This window comes from Pipistrellus kuhlii, unplaced genomic scaffold (genome assembly GCF_014108245.1).
Source record: "Pipistrellus kuhlii isolate mPipKuh1 unplaced genomic scaffold, mPipKuh1.p scaffold_m20_p_4, whole genome shotgun sequence".
NCBI classification, from domain to species: domain Eukaryota; kingdom Metazoa; phylum Chordata; class Mammalia; order Chiroptera; family Vespertilionidae; genus Pipistrellus; species Pipistrellus kuhlii.
In genome coordinates, this window is record NW_023425540.1 from 89,763,027 (window position 1) to 89,790,402 (window position 27,376).

At 49.7% G+C, this 27,376-nt stretch overlaps 1 protein-coding gene and 1 long non-coding RNA gene across 2 annotated transcripts; one reads left to right on the forward strand and one right to left on the reverse strand.

Annotated features, from left to right (window-relative positions):
* Window positions 1–6,161: 6,161 nt before the first annotated feature.
* Window positions 6,162–26,364, forward strand: NLRC3 (NLR family CARD domain containing 3). Its single transcript, XM_036409833.2, has 18 exons — window positions 6,162–6,201; window positions 6,486–6,687; window positions 6,841–8,590; window positions 9,545–9,631; window positions 11,181–11,264; window positions 11,722–11,805; window positions 13,957–14,040; window positions 15,643–15,726; window positions 16,318–16,401; window positions 17,406–17,489; window positions 17,989–18,072; window positions 18,611–18,694; window positions 19,202–19,285; window positions 21,598–21,681; window positions 22,097–22,180; window positions 23,155–23,238; window positions 24,376–24,459; window positions 24,997–26,364. The coding sequence occupies exons 2-18, from the start codon at window positions 6,510–6,512 to the stop codon at window positions 25,085–25,087; spliced, it is 3,198 nt and encodes a 1,065-aa protein (XP_036265726.1). The 5' UTR covers window positions 6,162–6,201; window positions 6,486–6,509; the 3' UTR covers window positions 25,088–26,364.
* On the reverse strand, window positions 20,000–22,898 carry LOC123651175. Its single transcript, XR_006739705.1, has 3 exons — window positions 22,389–22,898; window positions 20,603–20,712; window positions 20,000–20,088 (listed from the first exon to the last, which is right to left on the reverse strand). It is a non-coding gene; the product is annotated as an uncharacterized LOC123651175 (long non-coding RNA).
* Window positions 26,365–27,376: the final 1,012 nt, after the last annotated feature.

Sequence of the window (27,376 nt, forward strand, 5' to 3'; positions counted from 1 at the left end):
CACCCACCCACCCACTCGCCTCCTTCCCTCCGAGATTCCACTCTCTGTTCCATGCTTCCATGCTGTTCATCAGGTTATTTTGTTCATTAGGCTCCACATATGAGTGAGATCATGTGGTACTTGTTTTTCTCTAACTGACTTGTTTCATTTAGCATAATACTCTCCAGGTCTCTCCATGCTGTCTCAAAGAGTAAGAGATCCTTCTCTCTCTCTCTCTCTCTCTCTCTCTCTCTCTCTCTCTCTCTCTCTCTCTCTCTCTCTCTCTTTTTTTTTTTTTTTTTTACTGCTGCATAGTATTCCATGGTATAAATGTACCAATGTGCTTTAAAAAAAAAATTTTTTTTTTTTATTTCAGAGAGGAAGGGAGAGGGAGAGATAAAAACATTCATGATGAGAGAAAATAATTGATTGGCTGCCTCCTGCATGCCCCCTACATACACAACCTGGGCATGTGCCTGATCAGGAATCAAACTGTGACATGCTGGTTCATAAGGTCAACGCTCAACCACTGAGCCATGCCAGTTGGGCTGTACCACTGCTTTTCTATCCATTCCTCCACTGATGGGCACTTGGACTGTTTCCAGATTTTACCTATTGTAAATTGTGCTGCTATCAACATAGGGATGCATATATTCTTTCTGATTGGTGTTTCAGGTTTCTTAGGATATCCTATAAGTGGGATTACTGGGTCAAATGGGAGTTCCATTTTTAATTTCTTGAGGAAATTCCATACAGTTTTCCATAATGGCCGCACCAGTTTGCATTCCTGCCAGCAGTGTACTAGGGTTCCCTTTTATCCGATCCTCACTAGTATTTGATATTTGTTGACTTTTTGATGGTAGCCATTCTGACAAATGTGAGGTGACACCTCATTGTCATTTTAATTTGCATCTCTCTAATGACCAGTGACTTTGAGCATTTTTTCGTATGTCTCTTGGCCATCTATTAGTATATGTCTACTTAGAAGAAGTATCTATTTAAGTCTTTTGCCTGTTTTAATTAGATTATTTGTCTTCCTTTTGTTAAGTTGATGAGTTCCCTTTATATTTTGGAAATTAACCCCTTATCAGATATATCATTGGCAAATATATGAGCTCCCTTTTCATTTTGTTGGCTTCTTTCACTGTGCAGAAGCTTTTATATATATATATGTATATATATATGTGTGTGTGTATATATATATATATATATATATATATATATATATATAAAATAGGACTATATATGTAGTCCTATTTTTTAATTTTCTCCTTCGTTTCCTTTGCCCTAGGAGATGTATCTGTAAACATATTGCTATATGCCTGATATTTTGCTTCCTATTGATTCTTCTAAGATTTTTATGGTTTCCTGTCTTATGTTTAAGTCTTTTATCCATTTTGAGTTTATTCTTATGTATAGTGTAAGTTAGTGGTCTAGTTTCTTTCTCTTTCTTTCTTTCTTCTTCTTTTTTTTTTTTTTTTTCATGTATCTGTCCAATTTTTCCAACACCATTTATTGAAAAGACTGTCTTTACTCCATTGTATGCTCTTACCTCCTTTGCCAAATATTAATTGAGTGTAATGGTTTGGATTGATTTCTGGGTTCTCTGTTCTGTTTCATTGATCTATGTGCCTGTCCTTGTGCCAGTACAAGGCTGTTTTGATTATGGTGGCTTTGTAGAATAACTTGATATCTGATATTGTGATTCCTCCAACTTTGTTTTTCTTTTTCAAGATTGCTATAGATATTTGGGTTCTTTTTTGGTTCCATATACATTTTTGGAGAGTTTTGTTCTAGATCTGTGAAATATGCTATTGGTATTTCAATAGGGATTGCATTGAATAGGTAGTGCTGACATTTTAATAATGTTAGTTCTACCAATCCATGAATGCGGTATATTTTTCCACTTGTTTATATCTTCCTCTATCTCACTTTTCAAAACCCTGTAGTTTTCCAAGAACAAGTCTTTTACCTCCTTGATTGTTTATTCCTAAGTATCTAAACTTTTTTGCAATAACAAATAAGATTGTTTAGTTTCTCTGTCCGAGAATTCATATTGGTGTATAAAAAAGCAATCAATTTTGGGGTATTGATTTTGTATCCTGCTACATTGCCAAACTCTTAAATCTAGTTGTATCAATGGTTTTTAAGTATACTTTTTGTTTTCTACATGACTTAAGAGATTATTACATTAAAAAAACACACCCTGATTATTAATGTTCAAACTAATCTATACTAATAAAAGGGTAATATGCTAATTAGACCGGGAGGACTTCTGGACGTCCTTCTGGTCAAAGCCATGGTGGCGGGGCCGAGGCAGGAGTGGTTAGGGGCAAGGAGAGGAGGGCAGCTGAGGGTGATCAAGCCAGCGGGGGAGAGGGAGCAGTTGGGGGTAAGCAGGCCGGCGGGGGTGGGGGCAGTTGGGGGCAAGAAGACCAGTGGTGGGACAGTTGAGAGTGAGCAGGCTGACATGTAGAGTGGTTAGAGGCAATCAGGCAGGTCAGCAGTTATGAGCCAGTGGTCCCGGATTGTGAGACAGATGTCTGAGGGTCCCAGACTGGAGAGGATTCAGGCCGGGCTGAGGAACACCCTCTCACCCCTATGCATGAATTTCATGCACGGGGCCACTAGTATTACTATAACTTTGGTTTGTAACTCTGAATTTCTTTTTCTACTTAATTTAAGAGACTAATAAATTTAAAGGAATTATTAGTTTATGTTTTGGGGCACACAATGTATACAGGTGTAACTCAGTAACATTAACAACCAAAACGTGTAGGGACAGGGATGAAAAGGAAAAAAGTTTTGTATGTTATTGAAATTAAGCTGATATAAATTTGAACTAGAGTGTTATCACTTTAAGATGTTAAATGTGCCAAGACCGGTTTGGCTCAATGGATAGAGCGTAGGCTTGGGGACTGAAAGGTCCCGGGTTCGATTCCGGTCAAGGGCATGTACCTTGGTTGCGGGCATATCCCCAGTAGGGGGTGTGCAAGAGGCAACTGGTCGATGATTCTCTCTCTCATCGATGTTTCTAGCTCTCAATCTCTCTCCCTTCCTCTCTGTACAAAATAATAAAATATATTAAAAAAAAAAAAAAGATGTTAAATGTAACCTCATGGTAACCACAAAAGGAAATAAGAGAGGAGAACCAAGATGGTGGTGTAGGCAATATACTCACTGCCTCTCACAACCCCATCAAAATTACAACTAAAATACAGAACAACCATTATCCAGACCCACCAGAAAGCTGGCTGAATGGAAATCCTACAACTAGAGAAGTAAGAAGAAAGCACACTGAGACTGGTAGGAGGTGGGGAGGTGCTAACAAGCTGGTCTGGCACCCACATGTGATGTTTGTTTGTTTTTTTCATTGGGAGGGAGATCATCTCTATGGAAGCTGCCTGGAGGAGCAAGGGCTTCCCAACCCCGTACCAGATGCCCAGCCCAGGGTCCCAGAGCTGGGAAAAGAAATCCTTATAGGCAGTAAGGGCTATGGGCTGTAAAAACCAGTGCAGATTGGGGCTGAGTGGCACTCAGGCTGCTAGAGACCCAATTGCTGCTCTTAAAAGGCTGGATAAACTTACAAGCTCCTGCTTTCTCTGAGCTCCAGTGCCAGGCAAGGCTCGGGGGACCCGGACACATACAAGGAGAAACTGGACTGTCTGGCATCAGGCAGGAACTCGGAGGTGGCTTTCTTTCAGACGGAGGTGGTCACAGCGGTCATTGTTCCTATGCTGGGACCCGTCTGGTCCAGGGCTGACTAGCAGCCATTTCTGTTTGCTCCGCCCTGGTGATTCCCTTAGATCCCACCCCATCCAATGTACAACCCCACCCAAGCTGTGGGCAGCAGCTTTTACATATGAATAGCCTGTCCTTTCTCAGGCTAAAAACCTGTCAAACAAACTGCAACTGGGTCAGAGAGCTCCAACCCTATCAATAAAAGGCCTAAGACCCGACACCAGCCTGCTTTGCTTCACAGCTGGGCCACACCTGGGCACTTTCAAATCCGATACAAAGAGGAGGAATCTGCAGATCTCTCTTGTAGCTCCTGCTGGGTGGCCCTAGGTAGTGTCTGACCCAAGAGCCAGTGTACCCAGTGGTCAGTGTGAGACCATATCAGATTACAACTATTCACATCCACAAGTGACACATTCAAGGGGCAGACTCAGTGGGCACCAAAGCCCCATTAAAACAAGTTCTGCTCCATAAGGGTGTCCCCTGCACAGCAGCTCTCCAACTGTAGTCGCAGCTGGTCCTCACAGCCAATTGGCCTGGAGGTCAATTCCTCCCAGTGACACCAACAGCCATCAAGTCTCAACTACGACAAGACTGTGCTCACAAAGGGGTACACTTAGAGCTCCCAGCTCAGGTAATGATTTGGGAGGCTGATTTACTGGGCCCTATAGGACACCTACTACACAGGCCACTCTATCAACTCAAGGAGACTTAGCAGCTCCACTCAATACATAGAAATAAACACAGGGAAGCAGCCAAAATGCAGAGACAAAGAGACATGTCACAAATGAAGAAATGAAAGAAGCAAAATACTGGAAATAGAGTTCAAAACCAGTTATAAGGTTACTCAAGAATTTTCTAAAAACCTCCAAGGAACTTAGTGAGACTTTCAGGGAGAAATTCTCTTAAGTGAGAATGCAAAAAAAAATAAAATAAATAAAATAAATAAATAAATAAATAGGAAAAGGAAAAGGACCAATCAGAAATTAAGCATACACTAACTGAAATAATATACTAAAGGATCTAAAGAAAGCCCTCAACCATACCCACATTGATGTGATTTCAATAAAAATCTCATCTGTCTTTTTCCCCTTTAGTTCCCTCCCCCCCCCACTTTAGTTTTGACATTTAGAAGAATAAGAGAACAGCCAGAAGGTCTCAGATGTATGAGTGGCCTAGCCCTGGCCTATTTCTAATGTTCCCAGATTAGTGCATCTATCTCAGATTTGCCACACTCACCTCTCCATCACCACTATGAACCAAATGGCTGGGAAATGCTATCTTACTTGTTGCTAAGCTTTGTTTAGCATTTTCCAGGTGAAAAGGTTCATCCTGAGTTAAAATGCCAGGAACCCCAATACAAATTCAAGGCTGGGGAGTGCGTTGGGCTCTTGGGGCTGTAGGCAGCAAAACCTCCTTTTAAGTGAATAACACCGAGACCCAGGGAACGCAGGGCTGGAAGGCATAGCTGCACCTGGTTTAATGAGCTGCTACACCCAAAGCAGTGGGTGTGGCTTCTGCCCAGCCCTGAGTCCTGTTTTCTCTTCTAGAGCCATGGAGGAGGGATGGCCAACCCCCGGCCCCTGAGTTCCTAAGGCCCTGCTGGAGGAGCTGCCCTGGGTGGGCTATGGGCCGGACATCCTGCCCGCTACAGGTGAGAAGAGGGGTGAGATGGGGGTGGCTCTGGGTCCTCAAGTATCTACCTTAGCTGAGGGAGAGATACACAAGGGGATGGGGAGGCGAAACACAGAGGAAAAGGAATGTGAGTGGGTGGGACTCAGACATGGTTTGCCTCTCAGCGCCTCTGGTCACTACCCCCAGCAGAAACTGTGCTGCCTGTGGGTCAGGAGCGCCTGCTCTTACCCAGAAACCAGAATAAGACACGAAGCTATACAACTGCTCTGAGAACCAACTTTCCCCTCTCTTTAAACCCCTCCATTTACTCTTTGTTCCTTAGACTTTCGTCATTAGGGCAGTTTTAGGTTTACCGACAAATGGAGAGAAAAATTAAGTCCAGAGATTTCCATACACCTCCTTGCCCCCTACATGCACCCTCCCCCACTTTGGACACCCCCCACCACCACCACCCAGAGTGACACTTTGGTTACACGGGTGAACCTACACTGACACGCCGTTATCACCCGAGCTCATAGGTTACATTAGGGTGCACTTGGACACACGTATGATGACATGAATCCACCGCCGTGGTCTATCACACAGAGGAGATTCGCGGCCCTAAAAATTCTCTGTGCTCACCGACTCATCCCTCCCTCCTCACCCCAGCCCCTGGCAACCATTGATCTTTCCACTGTTCCCATAGTTTTGCCTTTTCCAGAATAGCTCAGAGTTGAAGTCATACCGCATGTAGCCTTTCATTCTTCCCTTCTTGTGAGTGGGCCTGCTCCTGACCGCTCTGCCGTTTCCAGGTACCAATGACACCCCAGCACGGAAGGCTCCGGAAGCCTGCCCGGTGTCACACAGCCGGTAAGCGGCAGAGCTCATGCTCCAGCCTGGGCCTGGGCTCTTATCCGTTTGGGCCCCTGCATCTGACCGATGCTTGTGGCTGAGGAACCATTATCCTCAGCATCCAGGAGCAACCAGCCCCTCCAGCCTCTTCCCCGAGGCCAGGCTGTGGGCCACCAGCTGGGAGAGGAGAAAGGGTGGGTCCCCAGAGGGTGAGTCCTCACACATCCTTGGCGGCTCCTTACCTGTCCCAGGCCACTGGGCGGGGAGACAGCAGGCAGCAGGCTCAGGCTTTCTCTTCGCAGCTCCTGGCAGTGATCCCGGACCCCATGAGGAAGCAGGAGATGCGGATGGGCGGAGAGGCTGGCCAGGGCCACGCTACCGGCTCTCCGGCCGAGCAGGTGAAAGCCCTCATGGACCTGCTGGCCGGGAAAGGCTGTCAGGGCTCCCAGGCCCCACAGACCCCTGACAGGACACCCGACTCTCCACGGGGGCCTCCCGGCAACGGTAGGCAGATGGAGGGGGGGGTCCCCAAGCCTTTCCCCCTCCTCTCCTTTCACCCCCCTCATCCTACCTCCTGCCCCTGCCTTTCATCTGCCTCCCCACTTTCCTTCTTTACACCTGCCCTCCCCAACTCTCCCCTCCGACCTCCATCCACAGACTCGCGGATACAGAGACACCAGGAGGCCCTTCTGAGCAGGGCAGGAGGCGGCCTGGAGCCGGGCGGCCCCCCGCCCAGGCTAACCAACCTCTTGCTGGTGGAGGGCCTGATGGACCTGCAGCTGAGGGAGCACGACTTCACGCAGGTGGAGGCCACGCGCGGGGCCTGGCGCCCGGCCAGGACCATCGCCCTCAGCAGGCTCTTCCTGCCTCTGTCGCGGGTGTCCATCCCGCCCCGCGTCTCCATCACCATCGGGCTGGCCGGGGTGGGCAAGACCACGCTGGTGAGGCACTTCGTCTGCCTCTGGGCCCGGGGGCAGGTGGGCAAGGACTTCTCCCTGGTGCTGCCGCTGACGTTCCGGGACCTCAACACCCACGAGAAGCTGTCGGCCGACAGGCTCGTCCGCTGCGCCTTCCCACAGGCCGGAGCGGCCGGCCTGGAGGGGGCGGCCCCGGCCAAGGTGCTCCTCATCCTGGACGGCCTGGACGAGTGCAAGACCCCGCTGGACTTCTCCAACACCGCGGCCTGCACCGACCCCCAGAAGGAGATCCAGGTGGACCACCTGATCACCAACATCATCCGGGGCAACCTCTTCCCGGAGGTTTCGGTCTGGGTCACCGCCCGGCCCGGCGCCGCCGGCCAGATCCCCGGGGGCCTGGTGGACCGGATGACGGAGATCCGGGGCTTCGACGAAGAGGAGGTCAAAGGGTGTCTGGAGCAGATGTTCCCTGAGGACCAGGCCCTCCTGGACTGGGCCCTGGGCCAGGTCCGGGCCCACAGGGCGCTGTACCTGATGTGCACCATCCCGGCCTTCTGCCGGCTGGCGGGCCTGGCGCTGGGCCACGCGTGCCGCCACTGGCGGGGGCCCCAGGACGCGGGGCTGTGGCCTCCCAGGACCCTGTGCGAGCTCTACGCCTGGTACTTCCGGATGGCCCTGGGCGGCGAGGGGCAGGAGAAGGGCAAGGGGAGCCCTCGGATGGAGCAGCTGGCGCACAGCGGCCGCAGGATGGTGGGCGCGCTGGGCCGGCTGGCCTTCCACGGGCTGGTCAGGAGGAAGTACGTGTTCTACGAGCCGGACCTGAAGGCGTTTGGCGTGGACCTCGCTCTGCTGCAGAGCGCCGTGTGCAGCCACTTCCTGCAGCGCGAGGAGACCCTGGCCTCCTCGCCAGCCTACTGCTTCGCCCACCTGTCTCTGCAGGAGTTCCTGGGGGCCGCGTACTACCACAGCGCGTCCAAGAGGGCCATCTTCGACCTCTTCACCGAGGGCGGCGTGTCCTGGCCCCGGCTGGGCTTCCTCACGCACTTCAGGAGCGCGGCCCAGCGGGCCATGCAGGCCGAGGACGGGCGGCTGGACGTGTTCCTTCGCTTCCTCTCCGGCCTCTTATCTCCAAGGGTCAATGACCTGCTGGCGGGCTCCCTGTTGGCCCCGGGCGAGCATCAGGGCTCCCGGGTGCAGGCGGCCCAGCTCCTGCAGGGCTGCCTACAGCCCACCACGGTAGTCTGTGCCCGGGCCGTCAACGTGCTGCACTGCTTGCACGAGCTGCAGCACACAGAGCTGGCCCGCAGCGTGGAGGAGGCCCTGGGGAGCGGGGACCTGGCCCGGCTGACCGGCCCCCTGCACCGGGCTGCCCTGGCCTACCTCCTGCAGGTGTCCGATGCCTGCGCCCAGGAGGCCAACCTGTCCCTGAGCCTCAGTCAGGGTGTCCTCCAGAGCCTGCTGCCCCAGCTGCTCTACTGCCGGAGTCTGAGGTGGGCACCAGGGTGGTGTGGGCAGGGGTGTTGGAGAGGAGAGAGGAGGGGACCTGGGAAGTACTCCCCCTCCACCAGCAGCCTCTGCAGCCATGTGTGGGGGCTGCGGTAACAAAGGTCCACACACTGGGAGGCTTAAAGCAATAGAAATGTATTCTCCCAAGTTCTGGAGGCAGAGTCCAAATTCAAGGTGTTGACAGGGCTGTGCTCCCTCTGACACCTTCAGGGAGGACCCTTCCTGCCTCTCTAGCTTGTGGTGTTGCCGGCAACCCTTGGCTTATAAATACCCCACTGCAGTCTCCGCCTCTGCGGTCACCTGGCTACCTTCTCCGTGCCTGTCTTCACACAGGGCTTTCCTCGCTTGTAAGGACATCAGCTGTATGGGATGGCAGGCCCACCTCCTCTAGGATGACCTCATCTAATTACGTCTGCCACAATCTTATTTCCAAGTCAAGTCACACTCTTGAGCCACTGGGGGATTAGAATGCCAACATATCTTTCGGGGAGACACTATTCAACCCATAACACCCTGAGAACCATCCCAGTGCTGACAGAAGCCACACCCACACTCCCCATTCTCAGCACATCTTCTGTCCACTGCTCCGGACCTTAACAGGGGCTGAGGGAAGGGCACAGGGCCAGGGCCATTCGGGACCTGAGAGCAGCTTCCATGTCCTCAGAAGGAGGAGCACTAGCAAAGGCCCCGGATAGAAACCGCAGGGCTCATGCCACTGAGCCTCCCAGTTCCTTTGTAGGGAAGCTGTGAGCATGGGGGGTGTGCTGTCCTACACCTCTGGGCCGTATGATGGGAGCTACATTGGAATGGCGAGAGGGAGGGGATCCTAGCCTGGGTGTCTGAGCGTAGTGCCCCTCTTGCCTTCCTGTGCCAGCCAGGCTTCATCCACCTGCCTACGGGAGGTGGTACCACTCACTATTGCAGTTCCTCCCGACCAGGCTGGACACCAACCAGTTCCAGGACCCCGTGATGGAGCTGCTGGGCAGTGTGCTGAGTGGAAAGGACTGTCGCATTCAGAGAATCAGGTAATACTGACCCAGGAGACTCCGCCCAGGACACCTACCGGTCTCTCTGGGTCTGAGGGCTCCTTTCCCATCTTCCTTTCTGCTCAACTAGCTGGTGATACTTTCAAAGAGAGGTGCCTGGAGCATGCAGCAGCTTGTTTCCACCCATTCCAGAAAGTTCCAGGGGCTCAGGTAGTCATCTGTAAGAAAAGAGGAAGGATATCGTGAAGAGCAGAGGCTATTTCTCCAAATACTATATGTACCGACATGGCACCAGGCCCAATTTTCTCACAGTTTGCCTTCATATAGTGTTCTGGGCACAGGATTCTATCTTTAAATAAAATATAATTTAAAAAAATTTTTTAATTAAAAACATTAGAGCCTGATTGTCCTGACATGCCAAAGTTGTGGGTTCAATCCACAGTCAGGGCACATACAAGAATCAACCAATGAATGCAAAATAAGTGGAACAACAAATCGATGTCTCTCTCTCCTCTCCGCTCCTCTCCTCCCTCTCCTCCTTCTCTCTTCCCCCTTTCTTCTCTTTCTTACAAATCAATAAAAAATATTTTTAAATTTAAATATTGCATCTTTAATGTAAGTTAATTAAAAATTTAAAAAAATATATATTTTATTGATTTTTTTACAGAGAGGAAGAGAAAGGGATAGAGAGCTAGAAACATCAATGAGAGAGAAACATCGACCAGCTGCCTCCTACACACCCCCTACTGGGGATGTGCCCACAACCAAGGTACATGCCCTTGACCGGAATTGAACCTTGGACCTTTCAGTCCACTCTATCTACTGAGCCAGACCAGTATTAGCTAGATTAAAGTTTATATGCCGACTGCAGGACAGATCTATGAGCTTATAAAATCTCTCCTGTAATAATTTCCAAGTTTGAGTAACACCCTTGTTTTTACTTGAAATGATTCCATGACCTAAGAGCAGCTTTCAGAGAATTAGGGAGGTGGGTTTGGAGAACAGGACCTAAGAATAATTTTTTATTCTCACACAAGGCTTTGGGTTCTGGAATAATCTATACCTGAGAAAATAAAAATGTGGAATGAGTCAGGAGCAAAACAATTATTGAGGGCAGTGGTTAGAGTAGCAGGCTCCATGTGATCTTGTACAGACAGCTCTGTGCCTAAGGAGGGTAAAATCAGTTCATCAGAGCTGTGAGTGCTTGCAATCGGCCGTGGTGGGAGTATTTACACCATGGAAACTGGCCCATGTTACAAATCAGGGTTGATGTGTTCTGGTGTTTCCTGAGAGCCAGTTTTCTAGCACACCACTGTAAACGCCTGCCCTCATTCCTGTGCTATGTTCCAGTTGTTGTGCTAAATTCTGACCAAGCTTCCCTAGAACTTTTTGCCATTGTGCAGGTCTGTCTGCCTACTCTAGTCCTACTTGCTTGGCTCAGAGACTTTTATGGGCCTGGCATTCTGTTCCAGGGCTCACCTGATTTCCGCCTCTAATGATGCTGGTGAGGCTGAGGGGTTTGGATCATAAGCCTGGAGCTGATATTTATAGACTTGCCATAATCACTTTTCTGCTTCTCCTTGGGCAGCTTGGCTGAGAACCAGATCAGTAACAAAGGGGCCAAAGCTCTGGCCAGATCCCTCCTGGTCAACAGAAGTCTGACTTCTCTAGAGTAAGTATGACACCGAAGGCCAGTCTTTCACCACAGGGACAGGGAACACTTGGGAGGCATGTTGTGAAGTCCCCTTGACTGCGCTCTCCCATGGGGGACTGGAAGAATAGCTGAGCAAACAATGTCACAGTTCCACTCAGCTATCCAGACTCACCCAGGAAGCACCAGAATTTCAGGCCTGAACTCGGAGTTACCCTCCTCCTCTCCGTCCATGGCTCAAGTCCACTAGTGCATCAGATCCTCTGTTCTTCTTCCCATCACATGGGGCCCCTTCAGAAACTCCTTCCTTGTTTGCCTACATAAAAATCTCTGTCCCACTTACACCAAACATGAAATCCTAAACCCTGACCCATTCTGTTCAGAAAGCAGATTTAAAGGTCAGTGTAACTTCTCCTCCTCCTTCCCTCCCTGGGCACTGGATGACAGAGAATGGTTGTTTCTCTCTTCCTTCCGCCAGCCTCCGCTGTAACTCTATTGGACCTCAGGGGGCCAAGGCCTTGGCAGATGCTCTGAAGATTAACCGCACCCTGGCCTCTCTGAGGTACGTCTCACCTGCCTCCCCCTGAAATCCTTCCCCTCAGGGGCCACCCATGGAGTAGGTGACTGAAAATGTGGGGATCAGACACCAGCTCCCACCCAGTGGATACCACAGGATCTTGTATCCTAAGCAAGTTTCCAAATCCCAACTCCTCCCTGGTTATTGTGCTTGTGATTATGGCCTGAGCAAGGAATAGAGATGGGTAGAGGTATGTAGAGGTGGAGGAGCAAAATAATCTGTGAGGAAAACCTCTCGCCCTCCATTGAACGAGAAATTCCCAAGACCATGGTGTCGGAATGTTCCCCTGAGATGTTTTCCAATACATTAAAAGCCCATATTCCAGAAGATTCTTCTAGTTTGGTGTGGTTTGCTGTGCTCCTTTTAGGAGCTAGTAGTTGTATCCATTCTAAGTTGAATATGTACCACCATTTTGTTTTGGTTTTATGTATTTATTTGTTTGTTTATGCTTCAGTTATATATTTTACAATTAAAAATTATAAGACTTGATTTTATCCTAGAAATTCATTGCTTCTGAGTTGGTGCATCACAATATGGCTTATTTCCTGTAAGAACGTCTTTCCTAGGGACCAATTTCAGAGTATTGTAGTCTGTGTAAGCACCTTGTATAGATGTTCTGAGTAACAATTCCACATCGGAAACTTTTTTGTTGTTTATCTTCACCTGAGGATATTTTTTCTCATTACTTTTCAGAGAGAGCAGAAGGGAGGGAGGGAGGGAAGGAAGAAAGGAGGGAAGGAACGAGGGAGGGAAACATCGATGTGAGACCCATCAACCAGTTGCCTCCTGCATTTGCCCTACTTGGGACAGGGAGCTAACCTGCAACCCAGGTACATGCCCTTGACCCAGAATCAAACCAGCACACCTTCAGAGTGTCCTTTCCACTCTAGCTTTTAAGGACATCAGTAGTGTCCTTTCTACTCAGCACGATGCAACCACTTAGCAACATCGGCCAGGGCGGAACCCATTTTTTATTAGCTTAATGAAGATTGCAAAGATAGCATTTCGGGGGGTGTCTGAGTTGATTCAGCCTCTCTTGTTTTGACCATGGCTAATCCATGTTCTTTTCACCAGGCAACTTGATGTCTCTTCTATTTTCTTAGGGGAAGCTTCATTTTCTTTATTTTTGAATTCTCCGTTTATCTTTATTCTGGCTGCGTGGTCGCCTAATCCATCTCTCTCCTCACCATGGCAGCTACCTCTCCCTGTTTTCATTTTCTTATATTGAGGTGAAAATTCCCACAAAATTCACCATTTTGAAGTGTGCAGTTCAATGGCACATAATACATTCACAATTATGCAACTGTCACCTCTGTCTAGTTCTAAAATGTTTTTGGCACCCTAAAAGAAGACCCTGTGCCCATCAGCAGTCACTTCCCATTCCCCCCTCCCTTCAACCACCACCAGTCTGCTTTCTGCTCAATGCATTTGCCTATCCTGGATATTTCATATACACAGAAGCATACACTAAGACCTTTTATGTCTGTCTTCTTTCACCAAACATGTTTTCAAGGTTCATCCACATGTTAGTATGTACCAATAGTTCATTCAATTTTACTGCTAAGTAATATTCATCAGTTACTGGACATTTGGGTTGTACATAATGGTGCTGTACACACTTGTGTACAGTATTTGAAGAACTGTTTTTATTTCTCGTGGGTAGATGCCTTCAAGTAGAATTTGCTGGTCACATGGTAACTCTATGTTTAACCTTTTGAGGAACCACCCGTCTGTTTTCTTCAGTGGCCACACCATCTTACATTCCCACCCGCAGTGGGTGATTTCTGATCCCTCTACATCCTTGATAACACGTGGGGGCTATGACTTTTGGCTGTAACTGGGGTCATGGATGACCAAGCTATTGTTATCCAGATACCATGGGCACCTTGTCCCCAGTCAGCAGGCAAGTGCTTAGAGACCCAGAGGGAAACCTACGTCCGGAGCAGCAGAGGGAAAGGCCAATTGTTCCCCGGTTCCTGTGTGGTGTGCATGGAGGGCATATAGTGGCTAAAGCCCCTGTCACTGAGCTTAGCTGCTGCCCTCCCTTGAGCATGGGTGACACTGTGGTGGGAATCAGGCCACCGTTGGGTGCCCTCGTGTGCTCCATGGTGACGCGCCTCTTCGTTGCCTCCACAGCCTCCAGAGTAACAGGATCAAGGATGATGGTGCCAAGTTTGTGGCTGAGGCTTTGGCGGCCAACCGGACCCTCTCCGTGATGCAGTGAGTGGACATGCTGGCCATCGGATAGTCTCCTTTGTCCTCTCTCATCTCCTCCTCCAAGGACCTCTCTGGCTGTGTTTTGCAAGGAGGGATGGATGGGCAAAGTCCTGAGGCTTTCTGACCTGTCTGGTTGGCCCCTGGAAAACGTGATGTCCGTTGCTTTCCCAGAGAAGGAGGTGTTGGGCAAAAAATTAACAATAAAACCTCCTGCCAATCCAGAAAACCCTCTCCACAAATGTGCGGAAGAACAAAGCAGCTTTATTATTTGAATAAACACTCAGCTAGGCTGTAATGTACATCACAGGCAATCTGCTGATGAGATTGCAAAGACAGAAGTGAATCAGACCCTTTTCCATAGCCAACAGACACAGCCCATTACATACATGTTTCCAAGATAAACGACTTGTCCTCAAGTGAGAGAACTGTGCAGCAGTGTTCGTCACACATGGTTTATCCTAAATTAGCCTGGTAGCTGGGACAGCCATCTGTGTTTGTTAACTGCCTTTAGCCAAAGGAAAGTTAAAACTTTATGTCTTCATGACAAGAAAGCTCTTACAACTTGGGGTCTGTGTATCTTCTTTGATGTGTGCATTTCAAAGAGATGATTCCAAGGGCCTTACAAAAGACATTCCAAAGCTGTAAATCTGGCAAGAAGTTTTTATTTAGCTTCTTAAAAGATTTATATACTTCTCGCCCCTCGTTGGTCAGTGGTTAGAGCATTGGCCCACACACAAAGGGTCACAGGCTGGATTCCCAGTCAAGGCCACGTGCCTGGGCTGTCCCTGGTTGGGGCATGTGGGGGAGGCAACCAGTTGATGTGTCTCTCTCACATCAATGTTTCTTTCTTTCTCTCTCTCTCTCTCTGTCTTCCTCCTTCCACTCTCTTTGAAAAGTAATGGGAAAAATATCCTCTGATGAGGATTAACAAAAAACAACAATAGAAAGATTTACGTATTTCTCAAAGGGACAGGGAAAGGATTTACAATTACAATAAGAAAAGTTACCTTTTGGGACCAGGGGAAATTCTCTTTTTAGACTGCATTTAGCCTCACACAGAAAAGGCCCTGGCCTGTCTGTCCTTCTGGGATGAGCACAGGGGTTCTCCTGTAACATCCCCTCCTCCAGGTTTAATGAAAGAGGAAGTAGCTTTTGGAGGAGAGGAACCCAAGTGGAGGAAGGACTGCCCCAGGGAAGACTGTGTGGTTGGGAGGAAGGCTGCTGGTTGGTCTACATGGACGTAGACTGTGGAGGGTTGAGAGGGTTGGGAGGGTTGGATGGGCGGGGGGGCGGTGGTAATTGTATGTGGAAGTCCCCACAGGAGGTTGCTGGATATTACCAGTGTCTAGTGGTCACTGCTTTCCAGTTTCTGACAAAGGAGGGCCTGGCTGCCCTTGCCTCTTCATCTGCACAGAATGTCAGTCTGTTGGCACCACTTTGGCAACAGTCAGCAGACCTTTCCCGGAGGCCCCTCCCCCAGGCTGTGATACACGGAGCTGGCACTCAGCGCTCCGCCGTCTCTGGCCTCTCACCTTGAACCAGAGTGTTCTTGGCCTGGAATGGCTGTGACCAGCTTTGCTAAAGGGCCCCTCTCCTCTCCCACAGCCTGCAGAAGAACACCATCGGGCCCACGGGAGCCCAGCACCTGGCAGATGCCCTGAAGCAGAACAGGACTCTGAAGGAGCTCATGTGAGAAATGCAGAAGGGCCAAATTGGTATCCTCAGTGTCTAACACAATGCCCAGCGTATCATAAATAATTGTGAGCATGGGGAGGGAGGGATGAATGGATGGATGGATGGATGGATGGATGGGTATTTGAGTAGATGGATGGGTGGGTGGATGGGTAAGTGTGTGAGTGGATGCATGAATAAATGTATAGGCGCAGAATAACTGGCTTTGGACTCCAAACAATGGACCAGGAGAATGGAGATCCAGATTCACAGGACTGAGTGAGCCACAACTGTTTCAGGCTCACACTTACTGCCTTCTCGACTAGCAGAAGAAAACAGCATTTCCTAGCCACCTTCACATAACATACCACAAATACCTCTCACTAAAGAGTTAGTCTTGCCTCCTGGCCCCTGCTCCCCTGCCAGGGAGCCAAGGACTTTGCTAACTTCATCTCTGACAGGAAGCGGGAGGTCACTTACAGAGGTCACTGCCAACCAGCCTCCAGCAGGAGAGATTCTGTACTGGCTGGCACCCTAGAGACGACAGAGACAGCCCTACCCTGCCCAGCTGTTCCAGGAGGCCGGATCACCGTGTCCCGTCTCTTACAGGTTCTCCAGTAATAGCATTGGCGATGGAGGTGCCAAGGCCCTGGCTGAGGCCCTGAAGGTGAACCAGGGCCTGGAGAGTCTGGAGTGAGTCTGTCTGACCACCCTCCAGGGGTGGCTGTGGGCAGAGGGTTTCCTATCCAGTAGGTGGGTGGGTCCTGGAAGGAGGGCTGTCAGTCAGGTCCACTTCCCTGCCAGAACCCAACCAACCCCCAACCCTGGGCATGCTACGATCTCAGCGTCTCCCTCCATGCCTACCCCACCTGTGTCATCCTACCACACCAGCTCCATTTCCCTGGACAGTAGGGGGTGGTGTTTTCAGGGTGACAACAAGCACTGAAAGCCCTTTAGAAGTTAGAGCAGGAAGCTAAAGAAAGGGTCAGCAGCAGTGGCTTTGGGGGGGGGGGGGTGCTTGGCACTGCTCCCACACAGGCGAGGCTCAACTGTGCCACTTTCTCTGGGGGCTGCAGACACAGCACATGGCCCCTCCTTTCTTTCTCTCTCTCTCTCTCTCTCTCTCTCTCTCTCTCTCTCTCTCTCTCTCTCTCTCCATATATATCAATATATATCAATATATATCAATATATATCTATATATATATATATATATATATATATATATATATATATGTTGATTTTTTACAGAGAGGAAGAGAGAAGGATAGAGAGAAAGACATCAACCAGCTGCCTCCTGCACACCCCCTACTGGGGATGTGCCCGCAACCAAGGTACATGCCCTTGACCGGAATCGAACCTGGGCCCCTTGAGTCCACAGGCTGACGCTCTATCCACTGAGACAAACTGGTTTCAGCACATGCCCCCTCTTCTAATGCCTTTTGGAGCCACCAAACCAAAGCAGAGACAAACTCTGGGGCTCGTTGTGCTATACCCACCTGCCCTGACCTAGCAGGGGCTGGACGGTGGGGATGAGAGAGGAAGTGGGATGATGAAGAAAACACAATGTGGCATGGCACCTGCCTCAGGTAGCGCCCTCCCCCAGCTCCCTGTCGAGCTTAGTGTTTCGGCTGGACTGATGGCTCCCTCCGAGTCCTGAGACAGCCACGCCAAATGTGCCCTCTCCTCTGTCTTCAGCCTGCAGAGCAATTCCATCAGTGACAGCGGGGTGGCCGCGCTGATGGGTGCCCTCTGCGCCAACCGAACCCTCCTCAGCCTCAAGTAAGTCCCAGCCTCCCTCTCCAACCAGGTATCCCTTTGGTCATGGGTCCGAAGGGACTGGGAAGGAAAGGCTGGAGCTGGGAAGTCCACATTCCCCCTATGGCTGGGCGGCTTGGTTCTGGAGCTGGCATCCTGCACTTCACCTTGCTCTTGGGAGGGCAGTGCAGCTGTGGCCCTCCGCTGGCTAGTTCTGCTGCTCCCTGCCCAAATACACATCCCTTAGGCACCCAAGCACCCATGCCTGCCCCTCACAGCTCCGAGGTCCCACTGCCTTATCCTCTTCCTCCTAGACTGTCCTCCTGGGAGGTCCTAAAGGGAGACACTTGGCTGCTTAGCCACCAGAACCGGGGCTCACTGGGGGCACACACCACGTGACCGCTCAGGAAGTCCAGGTCCCACAGGAGGTTTCTCTGGGTCTAAAAGCCTGAACACCTGGGCTGGTCTCCCCCAGAGGCCTCCTCTGCCTGGGTCCGCAGCTCAGGGTCTTCTCTTTTTTCAGCCTTCGAGAAAACTCCATCAGCCCAGAGGGAGCCCAGGATCTGGCTCGAGCTCTCTGCACCAACAGCACCCTGAAGAACCTGGAGTATGTGAGGGGCTAGGGGAGGCTGGGCTTTCTAAGGCTCCTGTATGCCAGGGCCTCACCTAGGCAAAGCCCAGAGACGGATGGGCCCTGGTCACTCTTGCCATTATAAAAGGCTGAAGAAGGACGTGGCTGGGAGGAGGTAGCCAGGAGACTTGGCCCCCGGAGGCGACGCTGACACAAGTCCCCCACTGTCATGTCATAAATTACATGAGGATGAAGTAATGGCAACTCTCCGCCTGCTCCCCGGCCCTCAGCCCTTTGCTATGGACGAGCGTGAGGAAGGGGCCACATGGTGGGGGCAGCACAGCACAGGAATCAGGAGGGAGTCCTCTGCCTCCTCCTGGTGGGTGACCCGTCATGGAACCTCACTGAGCTGAGCTTGGGCCCCCTCCCCCTGGGGGTGTCAGATTTGTTACAACAGCGTGAGCTAGGCTATCCTGCGGGCCGATGCAGTCCTTGGTCTGGATTCCCCGGGGAGCAAGGACAGGGCACACCATGGTCAGCTTCCGCTCACTTGCCCCTGTTCCTCTCCTTCCAGCCTGACAGCCAACCTCCTCCATGACCAGGGTGCCCAGGCCATCGCCATGGCAGTGAGAGAAAACCACGCCCTCATGTCCCTTCAGTGAGTCCCCAAGGCCCCCACCTACCTCATCCCCTGCCCAGGGCTGCAGGGCTCCCCTAAACCAGATGAAGCAGGAGACCAAGGCCAGCTCTGGGCACATCCTACATGGCCTCTGGGGCCTCTGGCAGGCTGCAGGTGGTCACTCGCAGGGCCACCAGCCCTGCCCCCTGCTCTGCTTCCTGAGGTTGAGCCACAGAGAGACCAATGGGGTGGGAGGTGGGTAACCCCGCTGTGCCTCTGTGCCCGTGCTTTAGGCAGGGACCATCCCGAGTCCTATTTGAGCCTGACCCCGTACCCACCCCTGACCAGGGAGTAAACGTTACTCCTTGGGGCTGAGGCTAGGGAGGGTTGCAGGAGCTCTGCCCATCAGTGGTCCCTCTAGAACACACCCCGCAGGGACTCCATCCCCTGGTGTCAATTCTCCTGGGAGAAGCCCCTCTTCCTGGAGCCCAGGACCTCCTGGGCTCTGCTCTGGGCCACGTGGTCACGTGGTCCGCGTCTGCCTAGCCTGCAGTGGAACTTCATCCAGGCCGGCGCCGCCAAGGCCCTGGGACAAGCACTACAGTTCAACCAGAGCCTCATCTGCCTCGAGTAAGTGGGGACTCCATAGGGGCAGGGGCCTCTGAAACCCCAGGGCCGCCAAGCTCAGGCTCACGCCCTCAGCACACAGCCTCCTCTGTCCTAAGACTAGCAGGCATGTTTCCATCCCCATCTGCTTTTAAAAATATGTAACAGCTTTATTGAGGAACATCATTCACCGGTGTCTAGTATAGTCACAGTCGTGCAACTAACAGCACAACTAAATTGAGAACGTTTCTATCGCCCACTAAGAAAGCTCAGACCCATCAGTGGTCACTCCCCCTTCTGCCCTATTCCGGGCAACCACTAATTTACCATCTCTATGGATTCACCCATTCTTCACATTTCTATAAGTGAAATGATACAATATGTGGTCTTTCGTGACTGGCAGCTTTCATTTAATATGTTTTCAAGGTTCATCTACGTTGTGGCATGAGTCAGTACTTCATTCCTTTTCGTGGCTGATAAGACTTTCATCTGTTGTGCGACATTTGGGTTGTTTCCACTTTAAAAAAATTTTTTTATTATTGATTTCAGAGAGAGGAAGGGAGAGGGAGAGAGAGACTGAAACGTCAATGATGAGAGAATCATTGATTGGCTGCCTCCTGCATGCCCCCTGCTGGGGATTGAGCCTGAACACCAGGTATATGCCCTTGACTGGAATGGAACCCGGGACCCTTCAGTCTGCAGGCTGACTATCCACTGAGCCAAACCGGATAGGGCTTGTTTCCACTTTTTGGTTATTATGAATAATGCTGCTGTGAACATCCATGTACATGTTTCTGTGTATGCTTTCAGTCCTCCTGTGGACACACCTGGGAATGGACTTGCTGGGTCAGATGTAACCTTTTGAGTTTCATCTCCTTTTGACGCTGACTACGTCTCTCTCAGCTTCCATCTCTGGCTAGTTCTGTTTGACTCTGACATACTTGTGTTCCTCAGGGTTCTACCTCAGGCCACCTTCCCCTGAAGGTGCGATCTCTTTTCTGGAAGCTCTCCTCCTCTCTAGGCTTTGATGTCCTTATGGCACCACAGCTATATCCCATCCTCTCTCCTGAGCTCCAGACCCTGTGTCTACTCCTCATTCTGCACTTCCCTTTGGGTGTCTCAGTGGTACTTCAGATTGCCTGAATGACCACCCCCCGGACACACACACAAGCCTGCTTCTTGGTCCCCCATCTTATGACTAGACCCAGCCAACCAACTGTGAAAAGTAGAAATATCATCCTTACTCTTTTCCAAGTCCTACTGATTCATGTCCAAGTCCTGTGGATTCTCTTCCCAGTGTCCCACCCCCATGGCCACTGCCCAGGCACCAGCGTCACTCACCTGCACCACTGAAGCAGCCTCCACATCCAGTCCATCCACGACTAGCCAGCATCTTTTCAAAATGCAATCTGTCCCTGTCCTGGTGAGAAGCGTCAGTGGCTGCCCAGGGCCTGCCGAGTGAAGTCCAACCTTTAGCACGGCTTCTAGGACCCCCAGACACCGGCTTCCTTAATGTTTCCTCAGCCTCGTCTGGCTCTCGAGAGACTTGACTCAATGTCTTTGGGTTCTTTAGAGGTGCGAGGCCCCTCCCATCTCTCATCCTTTGGGTTTTGGTGTAGGCCTGTTTCTCTGGGCAGCCTCTGGGACCACACTGCAGCCCGTGCATAGCCTTCAGCAGTGTTTCCCAAACTTCTCTCATGATGAGAAGCACCTGGTGGGGTTGTTAAACTATAGATTCCTGAATCCCAACTAAGAAGTGCTAAACTAGAATTTTGGGGAACATATAGGTAAAATTGTATACTCAACTAGTGCTCTAAGCGATACAATTTTACCTATATGTCCCAAAAATTCTAGTTTAGCACTTCTTAGTTGGGATTCAGGAATCTGTAGTTCTGTGATGGTGAGCACCAGGTGCTTCTCATCATGAGAGAAGTTTGGGAAAGACTGGCCTGCAGTGACTGCTGATTTAATCATGTCTTCTCACCCGAGTTCCAAAAAGGTGGAGTCGGCCTTGCTAGTGCACAATATACACTCAAACGTCTGTTAAATTATTACTGCACGCTAGCACGAATGGCCTGGTCAGAGGGCTCCCAGGGTTCTAGGCGGCTTCGAAAAGCACACTTTCTGTCTCACGCGCTTGCTGACAATGCTCCCGTGTGCCCCTTTGCTTGTTTGCTTCTGATGGCCCAGACCCCCGGTCCCTCTGCATGCTCATTAGGAGGCCAGGGGTGACCCTGGGGGTATCGTGTACGGGGTGTGTGGTCTGAATCAGACAGGAGGTCCAGGCTCAGCACAGAGTGCCGGAGAGCCGGCCCAGGCTGACCCTCTGCGCTCAGTTTGCAGGAGAACGCCATCGGGGACGAAGGCGCCTGCGCAGTGGCCAGTGCGCTGAAGGCAAACACGGCCCTCACTGCTCTCTAGTAAGTCCTGACGCGCGCGGCAGTCCAGGAAGCCAGCCCTTCACCCTCCTTTCACATGAAAAACCATTTTTTTTGTTTCCCAGTCTAGGGAGCTGTGCTCTCGCTCTTGCAGTTACAACAAGATTTAGGGGTACAGGCAGTGTTCTCCTCCAAACCTTCCAGGAGACGACCTCTATTTCCTATATCCATAGTATCTAGAGATGCCCCAAGCACAAACTGTGTAGGTAGGCTATGCAGTATCCTTTGGACAGATCACAGCTCATTGTCAGTGCTATTTTGTCCCTTTCAACCCTAAGTCAAGGGTGGTGAAAATGGAGGGTGACTGTGAAGGGAAGCTGGGCCCAGGGCAGGTAGGAGGGCTGGAGAGCGCAGCCTGTCTGGCCTGACTACGCTGACAGCACCTCCTTCCTCTTAGTCTCCAGGTGGCCTCCATTGGTGCGCCGGGGGCTCAGGCACTGGGGGAGGCCCTGGCTGTGAACAGAACCTTAGAGATTCTCGAGTAAGTATTCCAGCCTCCTGCTAAAGTCTCTTGCCTAAAGAAACCAAACTGTTGATTCAAATGAATAGACATGGAGGAGGGAGGGAAAATACCAATTTACAAGAAATGCACAAAGCAATTAAGTATCAAGCATGCCCCAGCTTCCCCATTCCTACTTCACCCCTTATCCCCGGGAGTCACTACTGTTGGATCTCTTTTTCTTGAATACCTGCTTTTCTTGGTCTTGCCCGGGCTGAACATGTCCCAAGATCTTGTTTAGGGGTTCCTGGGGTGGTCTGTGTCCGCTGGTCTTGGCCTTTGAGATCCAGGAGTTTGCGGCCTCAGGCTCCGTGGGGCTTTCAGGCATGTCCAGGCCACCCCTGCTCCAGGGGTCTGCGATGCTGAGCACACAGGGACTGCTGCGTGGAGAGCTGCCTCTCCTGTCTCAGCCCAGCTCTTCCTTTGGGATGTAAAAGGAGAATGAAGGCACCAACAAACCACCCCGGTTGGGCTCGTTCACCCCTCGAGTGTGTCCTTCTTGCTCCCCGAAGCCAAACTCCATTTTGGCTTGAGAGTAAGGAAGGAGCACCCTAATCCCCTGTGGTTGCTGAGTCCACACTGCCTCTAACCAGGAGCCCATACTCATCTGAAGAAACATCGTTTTCACCTCTCAGCTATCATGTGCCTTACATTTCCTGTCTTTTCTTTCTTTATTTTTAAACCCGCATCCAAGGGTATTTCCCCCCTACACACCCACTGATTTTTAGAAAGTGGAAGGGAGAGGGGTGTGAGAGAGGGAGAAACATTGATGTGAGACACATTGATTGGATGCCTCCCACATGTGCCCCAACTGGGGCCGGGATGCACCCCTGCAACCTGGTATGCACCCCTGAAGGGGAATCAAATCTACAATCTTTCAATGCATAGGCCAACGCTCTAAGCATTGAGAACACTGACCAGCACCATGGCCTGTCTTTTTTTTTTTTTTTTTACAGCTTAAGAGGAAACGCCATTGGGGTGGCTGGAGCCAAAGCCCTGGCAAATGCTCTGAAGGTCAACTCAAGCCTCCGAAGACTCAAGTAAGTTGTCAAGCCCTATCTGCACCTCCAGAGCAGAGGACTTCTGTGCTGGAACCTCCCCAGGGGATAAGATGCTCTTGATTTTCTCTGTAGCTGCTTCCCTCTGAATAGAAATAGTTCAGATTGGCCGAAATTGGTTTGGCTCAATAGATAGAGCATTGGCCTATGGACTGAAGGGTCCCAGGTTCAATTCTGGTCAAGGGCATATACCTTGGTTGCAGGCACATCCCCAGTAGGGATTGTGCAAGAGGTAGCCAATTGATATTTCTCCCTCTCTCTATCCCTCTCTCTTCCTCTGTAAAAAAAAAAAATATTTTTTTTAAAAGAAAAGAAACAGTTCAGACTGTTCTGGTTACTATTTTATCTAGTAAAGAGGGAATATGCTAATTGACCCTCATGCCATCACAAAAGATGGCAGCACCCACAGCCAATAAGGAGGGGATATTGACTTCCCCATCCTCAAAGATGGTGGCGCCCACAGCCACAAGATGGCAGCAACCAGTCCACTCAGTCTCACTGGGGCGGCAGGCCCAGCAAGGCTGGGCTCACCCCCAGGCAGGCCTGACCACTCCATGCGCCTGCCTCCAGAGTCCCCCAGTCCCCTCAGCTGCCCAGTCATCAAGGGCAAGCCAGAGGCACAAACAAGCCTTGGATAGTGGCTGCCCAGCTGCCTAGGCCCGGCCAAGGCTTGCACTGCCAGCAGTGGCAGCAGCAGAGGTGTGATGGGGTGCCGCTTTCCCCTGATCACTAGGTTGCCTCCTACCCCTGAGGGCTTCCAGACTGTAAGAGGGGGCAGGCTGGGCTGAGGGACCCCCGCCCTCCAGTGCATGAATTTTCATATACCAGGCCTCTAAGTAGTCTATATTGTGGATGAGTTTGTTCATTTTGCCTAGCAGAGGTCAGAGGTAAATCACTTAACATCAGCATTTTTGGTCTTATAATCTCCATGGCACTAAGATGGTACAACCTGGCTTCTCATAAACTCGTCTCAGAATTAAACGCCCACCTTGCTGTTGCTATGGCACCTGTGGACAAATCAGTTCCAGAACTATCCCACAAGATAATGCATTGTTGCTTTCAGAGGTGTGTTCTATCCTGACTGGCTCACTCTGGTGTCTCCATCCTTTCTCTACCTAGTCTTCAAGAGAATTCCTTGGGGATGGATGGGATGATATGCATCGCCACGGCACTGTCTGGAAACCACAGGATCCAGCATATCAAGTGAGTGGGTTTTGGCAGTCTCTGCCCTGTCCTGCCATTCTCACCCTTAGAACTGCTTCCAGGTCAGGCCCTACCTACTGCCTGACTTTCAGAGCCAGTGGACTCCCAGGCCCCTCAGCAGCTCTGGGGAAAAACTCAACATAAAAGCAAGCCACTCTGCCAAAACTGGTTTGGCTCAGTGGATATAGCATCAGCCTGCGGACCGAAAGGTCCCGGGTTCAATTCCAGTCAAGGGCATGTACATTGGTTGCGGGCACAATCCCAGTGGGGGGGGTGCAGGAGGCAGCTGGTCGATGTTATCTCTCTCATTGATGTTTCTAGCTCTCTGGCTCTCTCCCTTCTTCTCTATGAAAAATTAATAAAATATATTTTTAAAAAAGAAAGCCGCTCAGAACCTTGTCCATGGGAGAGATCCTGGAAGCACAAGGGATTCACCCAGAGTTCTGCGTCTTACATAGTGACCTGCTCTTTACTAGAGAGAAACTGTAGCCTCTAGCCCTTCAGCCAACTTCTCAATTTGTCCTACTCTTTCTCTAGTCTCCAGGGAAATCACATTGGGGAATCAGGTGCCAGAATGATCTCGGAAACTATCAAGACAAATGCTCCCTCGTGCACTGTTGAAATGTGAGCACAGCAGTTCCTGGTGGACCGGGCAGGAGGATGGCAGAGATGCAGCCTAAGCCTTCAAACAAAAAGACCGCTTTCCAGGGTGATCTGTTCCCTGGGAATGATGCCGCCCTGCACGAGAGCTGGCACACTGCAGAGGCGGAAGGTGCCGCCAGAGGAGGTGGCGAGCGCCTCTTCTGGTCCAGGGTCAGTCTCAGCAGGCGTGAGATGGACACTCTGGTCTGGAACAGAGGAAGGGTCTTCCACTGAGGGACCCAGGACTTACACCTTAAAGCTCAGCAAGTAAGAAGCTGGCCTTGAGGTCCTCATGTGCCCCCAACTTTAAAAATTACTTTTCCACTCATCTGGTTAAAAATCATCCCCCTCCCTCTGAAATGAGTTGACATATTTCAGCAAACTGAGTGTCAATTTGGCATTGGTGACAGAGGAGACCTCTCCTTTCTCAAGAAGAAAGTTTCAGGGGTATGATCCTTAGAGATATATGAAAGATGTGCGATTTTTATAAAGAGATATGTTTTAATTATAGAATTTGGAGACAGAAGGAAAAAAAACTTTCCCAAAGTTTTTCCCATTTTTTAAATCCATCACAAAATCTCTTACAGGCATGGATTATGTCTGGCATATGTTATTTGGAATCTGGTATACTAGTTATCAATAACATGTTCAATAATGTTAATAATAATGTTATTATTGGGCTTCCAATAATTATTACTACTCTGACTACAATTTCCCTCTGAAGGCAAGGCAAGCTCAGTTTCCATGTGGCATAGGTTCCCTCAGATGTCTGTGCTGAAAGGGAAAAGATCCTAAATGGACACCATCAGTTAAATAACCAAGGGAAATGCTTACAAAGATTATAAAGTAATTGTAATTTTAAAATTTGGACAGAAAGCACTGTTGTTCCTAATGTTTCTTTCAAAATGAGTATTCAGGCAAGAATCAACGGATAAAACCCTGGATGAAAGCCAATTGAAGAAGAAGAAATTCACATAGTCTCAAAACATCACCCCACAAAGGGTATCTAAGGGCTTTACAAATGTTGCCTTAACTAAGTGATTGAACTTAATGTCACCAATAATGGGACAAATGGACATCAGCGGTCCTGATGTGATGCACTGAGAAGGACATCGCTGATGTAGTATTTTTGCCAAAAAGGTTTACCTGAATCTAATCACGAAGGAATAATCTGACAAAATCAGAATTGAGAAGCATTCTGCAAAAAAAAAAAAAAAAAAAAACTAGCCTGACCTCTTAAAAAATGTCAATGCCATGAAAAATCCAAAAGACTTGGGACCATTTTAAATGGAAGGAAATTCAAGAGACATAACTTAAGATCTCTGACTGGATCCTAGACTGGAGCGGGGGAAACCAGCCATAAAGAACATTATTTGGTAATTGGGGACATTTGAACACGGGTCATGTGTGGTATTTATTGGATTACTTTTTTTAAAAGATATTTTTGCTGGTTACTGACAGTTTTTTCTTTCAGTACTTTCAAGATGCTATATACTGTCTTTTGGTTTGCACTGTTTCTGGCTGAATTGAGAACACATCAGAACAAGAGCTGCAGTAGCTAAATTTTGAAGCAAACTGTGCCATGCAGGAACCTAGCACCAGAGAAACCTCAGGGGCCGAAGCAGTGGAGAAAAAGAGTGCTTTTCACGGACTTCAAAGAGCAAGCCATCCTCTAACTGGAAGGAAAGCCCTGACTTTCTCCAAAGTCTCTCCAGCACCCTCTACGTGCAACACCCAACATCTTGCTGGCTGATAAAGGAGAGATATTACAAAAAAAAAAAAAAAAAAAAAAAAAAAAAAAAAAAAAAAAAATAGCATTGTTACAACAGAGCAGGCCAAAAGGTGAATTTGGAGCTGAGGCAATAAATGGATCCCAGGACAGTGGGTGTCTTGTTTTTCATTCTGGACAGTCTCTATTGCTATGTCTGCACGATCAGTAATGTTTTCTTCTGCAGTGTCTGACTGCTCTCATCTCAGTTTGTTTAGTTCATCTCATTTTCTTTACTCTCTATAAGTTTTGTTTGAGGCTTACTTTATATCTTCCGTGTCTGTCCTTAATATGCTCATGATTTCCTCTACCACCTGAATACACTGAATATATAATTGAAAGAATGTTCTTTTCTACTAACTCTATCACCTATCACTTATGGGTTATTTCTTGATTTTTCTCATTATGCCTGATAATTTTTTTACAGTGAAAAAAATTTATATTTAGAACTAGAGGCCCAATGCACAAAATTTGTGCCCAGGTAAGGTCCCTCGGCCTGGCCAGTGA

Coding starts and splice junctions, on each gene's coding strand:
- NLRC3 (XM_036409833.2), top strand. CDS start 6,510: ATGAGGAAGCAGGAGATGCGGATGGGCGGAGAGGCTGGCCAGGGCCAC. Junction 11,806..13,956: donor CGCACCCTGGCCTCTCTGAG/GTACGTCTCACC, acceptor TTGCCTCCACAG/CCTCCAGAGTAACAGGATCA. Junction 23,239..24,375: donor TCAAGCCTCCGAAGACTCAA/GTAAGTTGTCAA, acceptor TTCTCTACCTAG/TCTTCAAGAGAATTCCTTGG.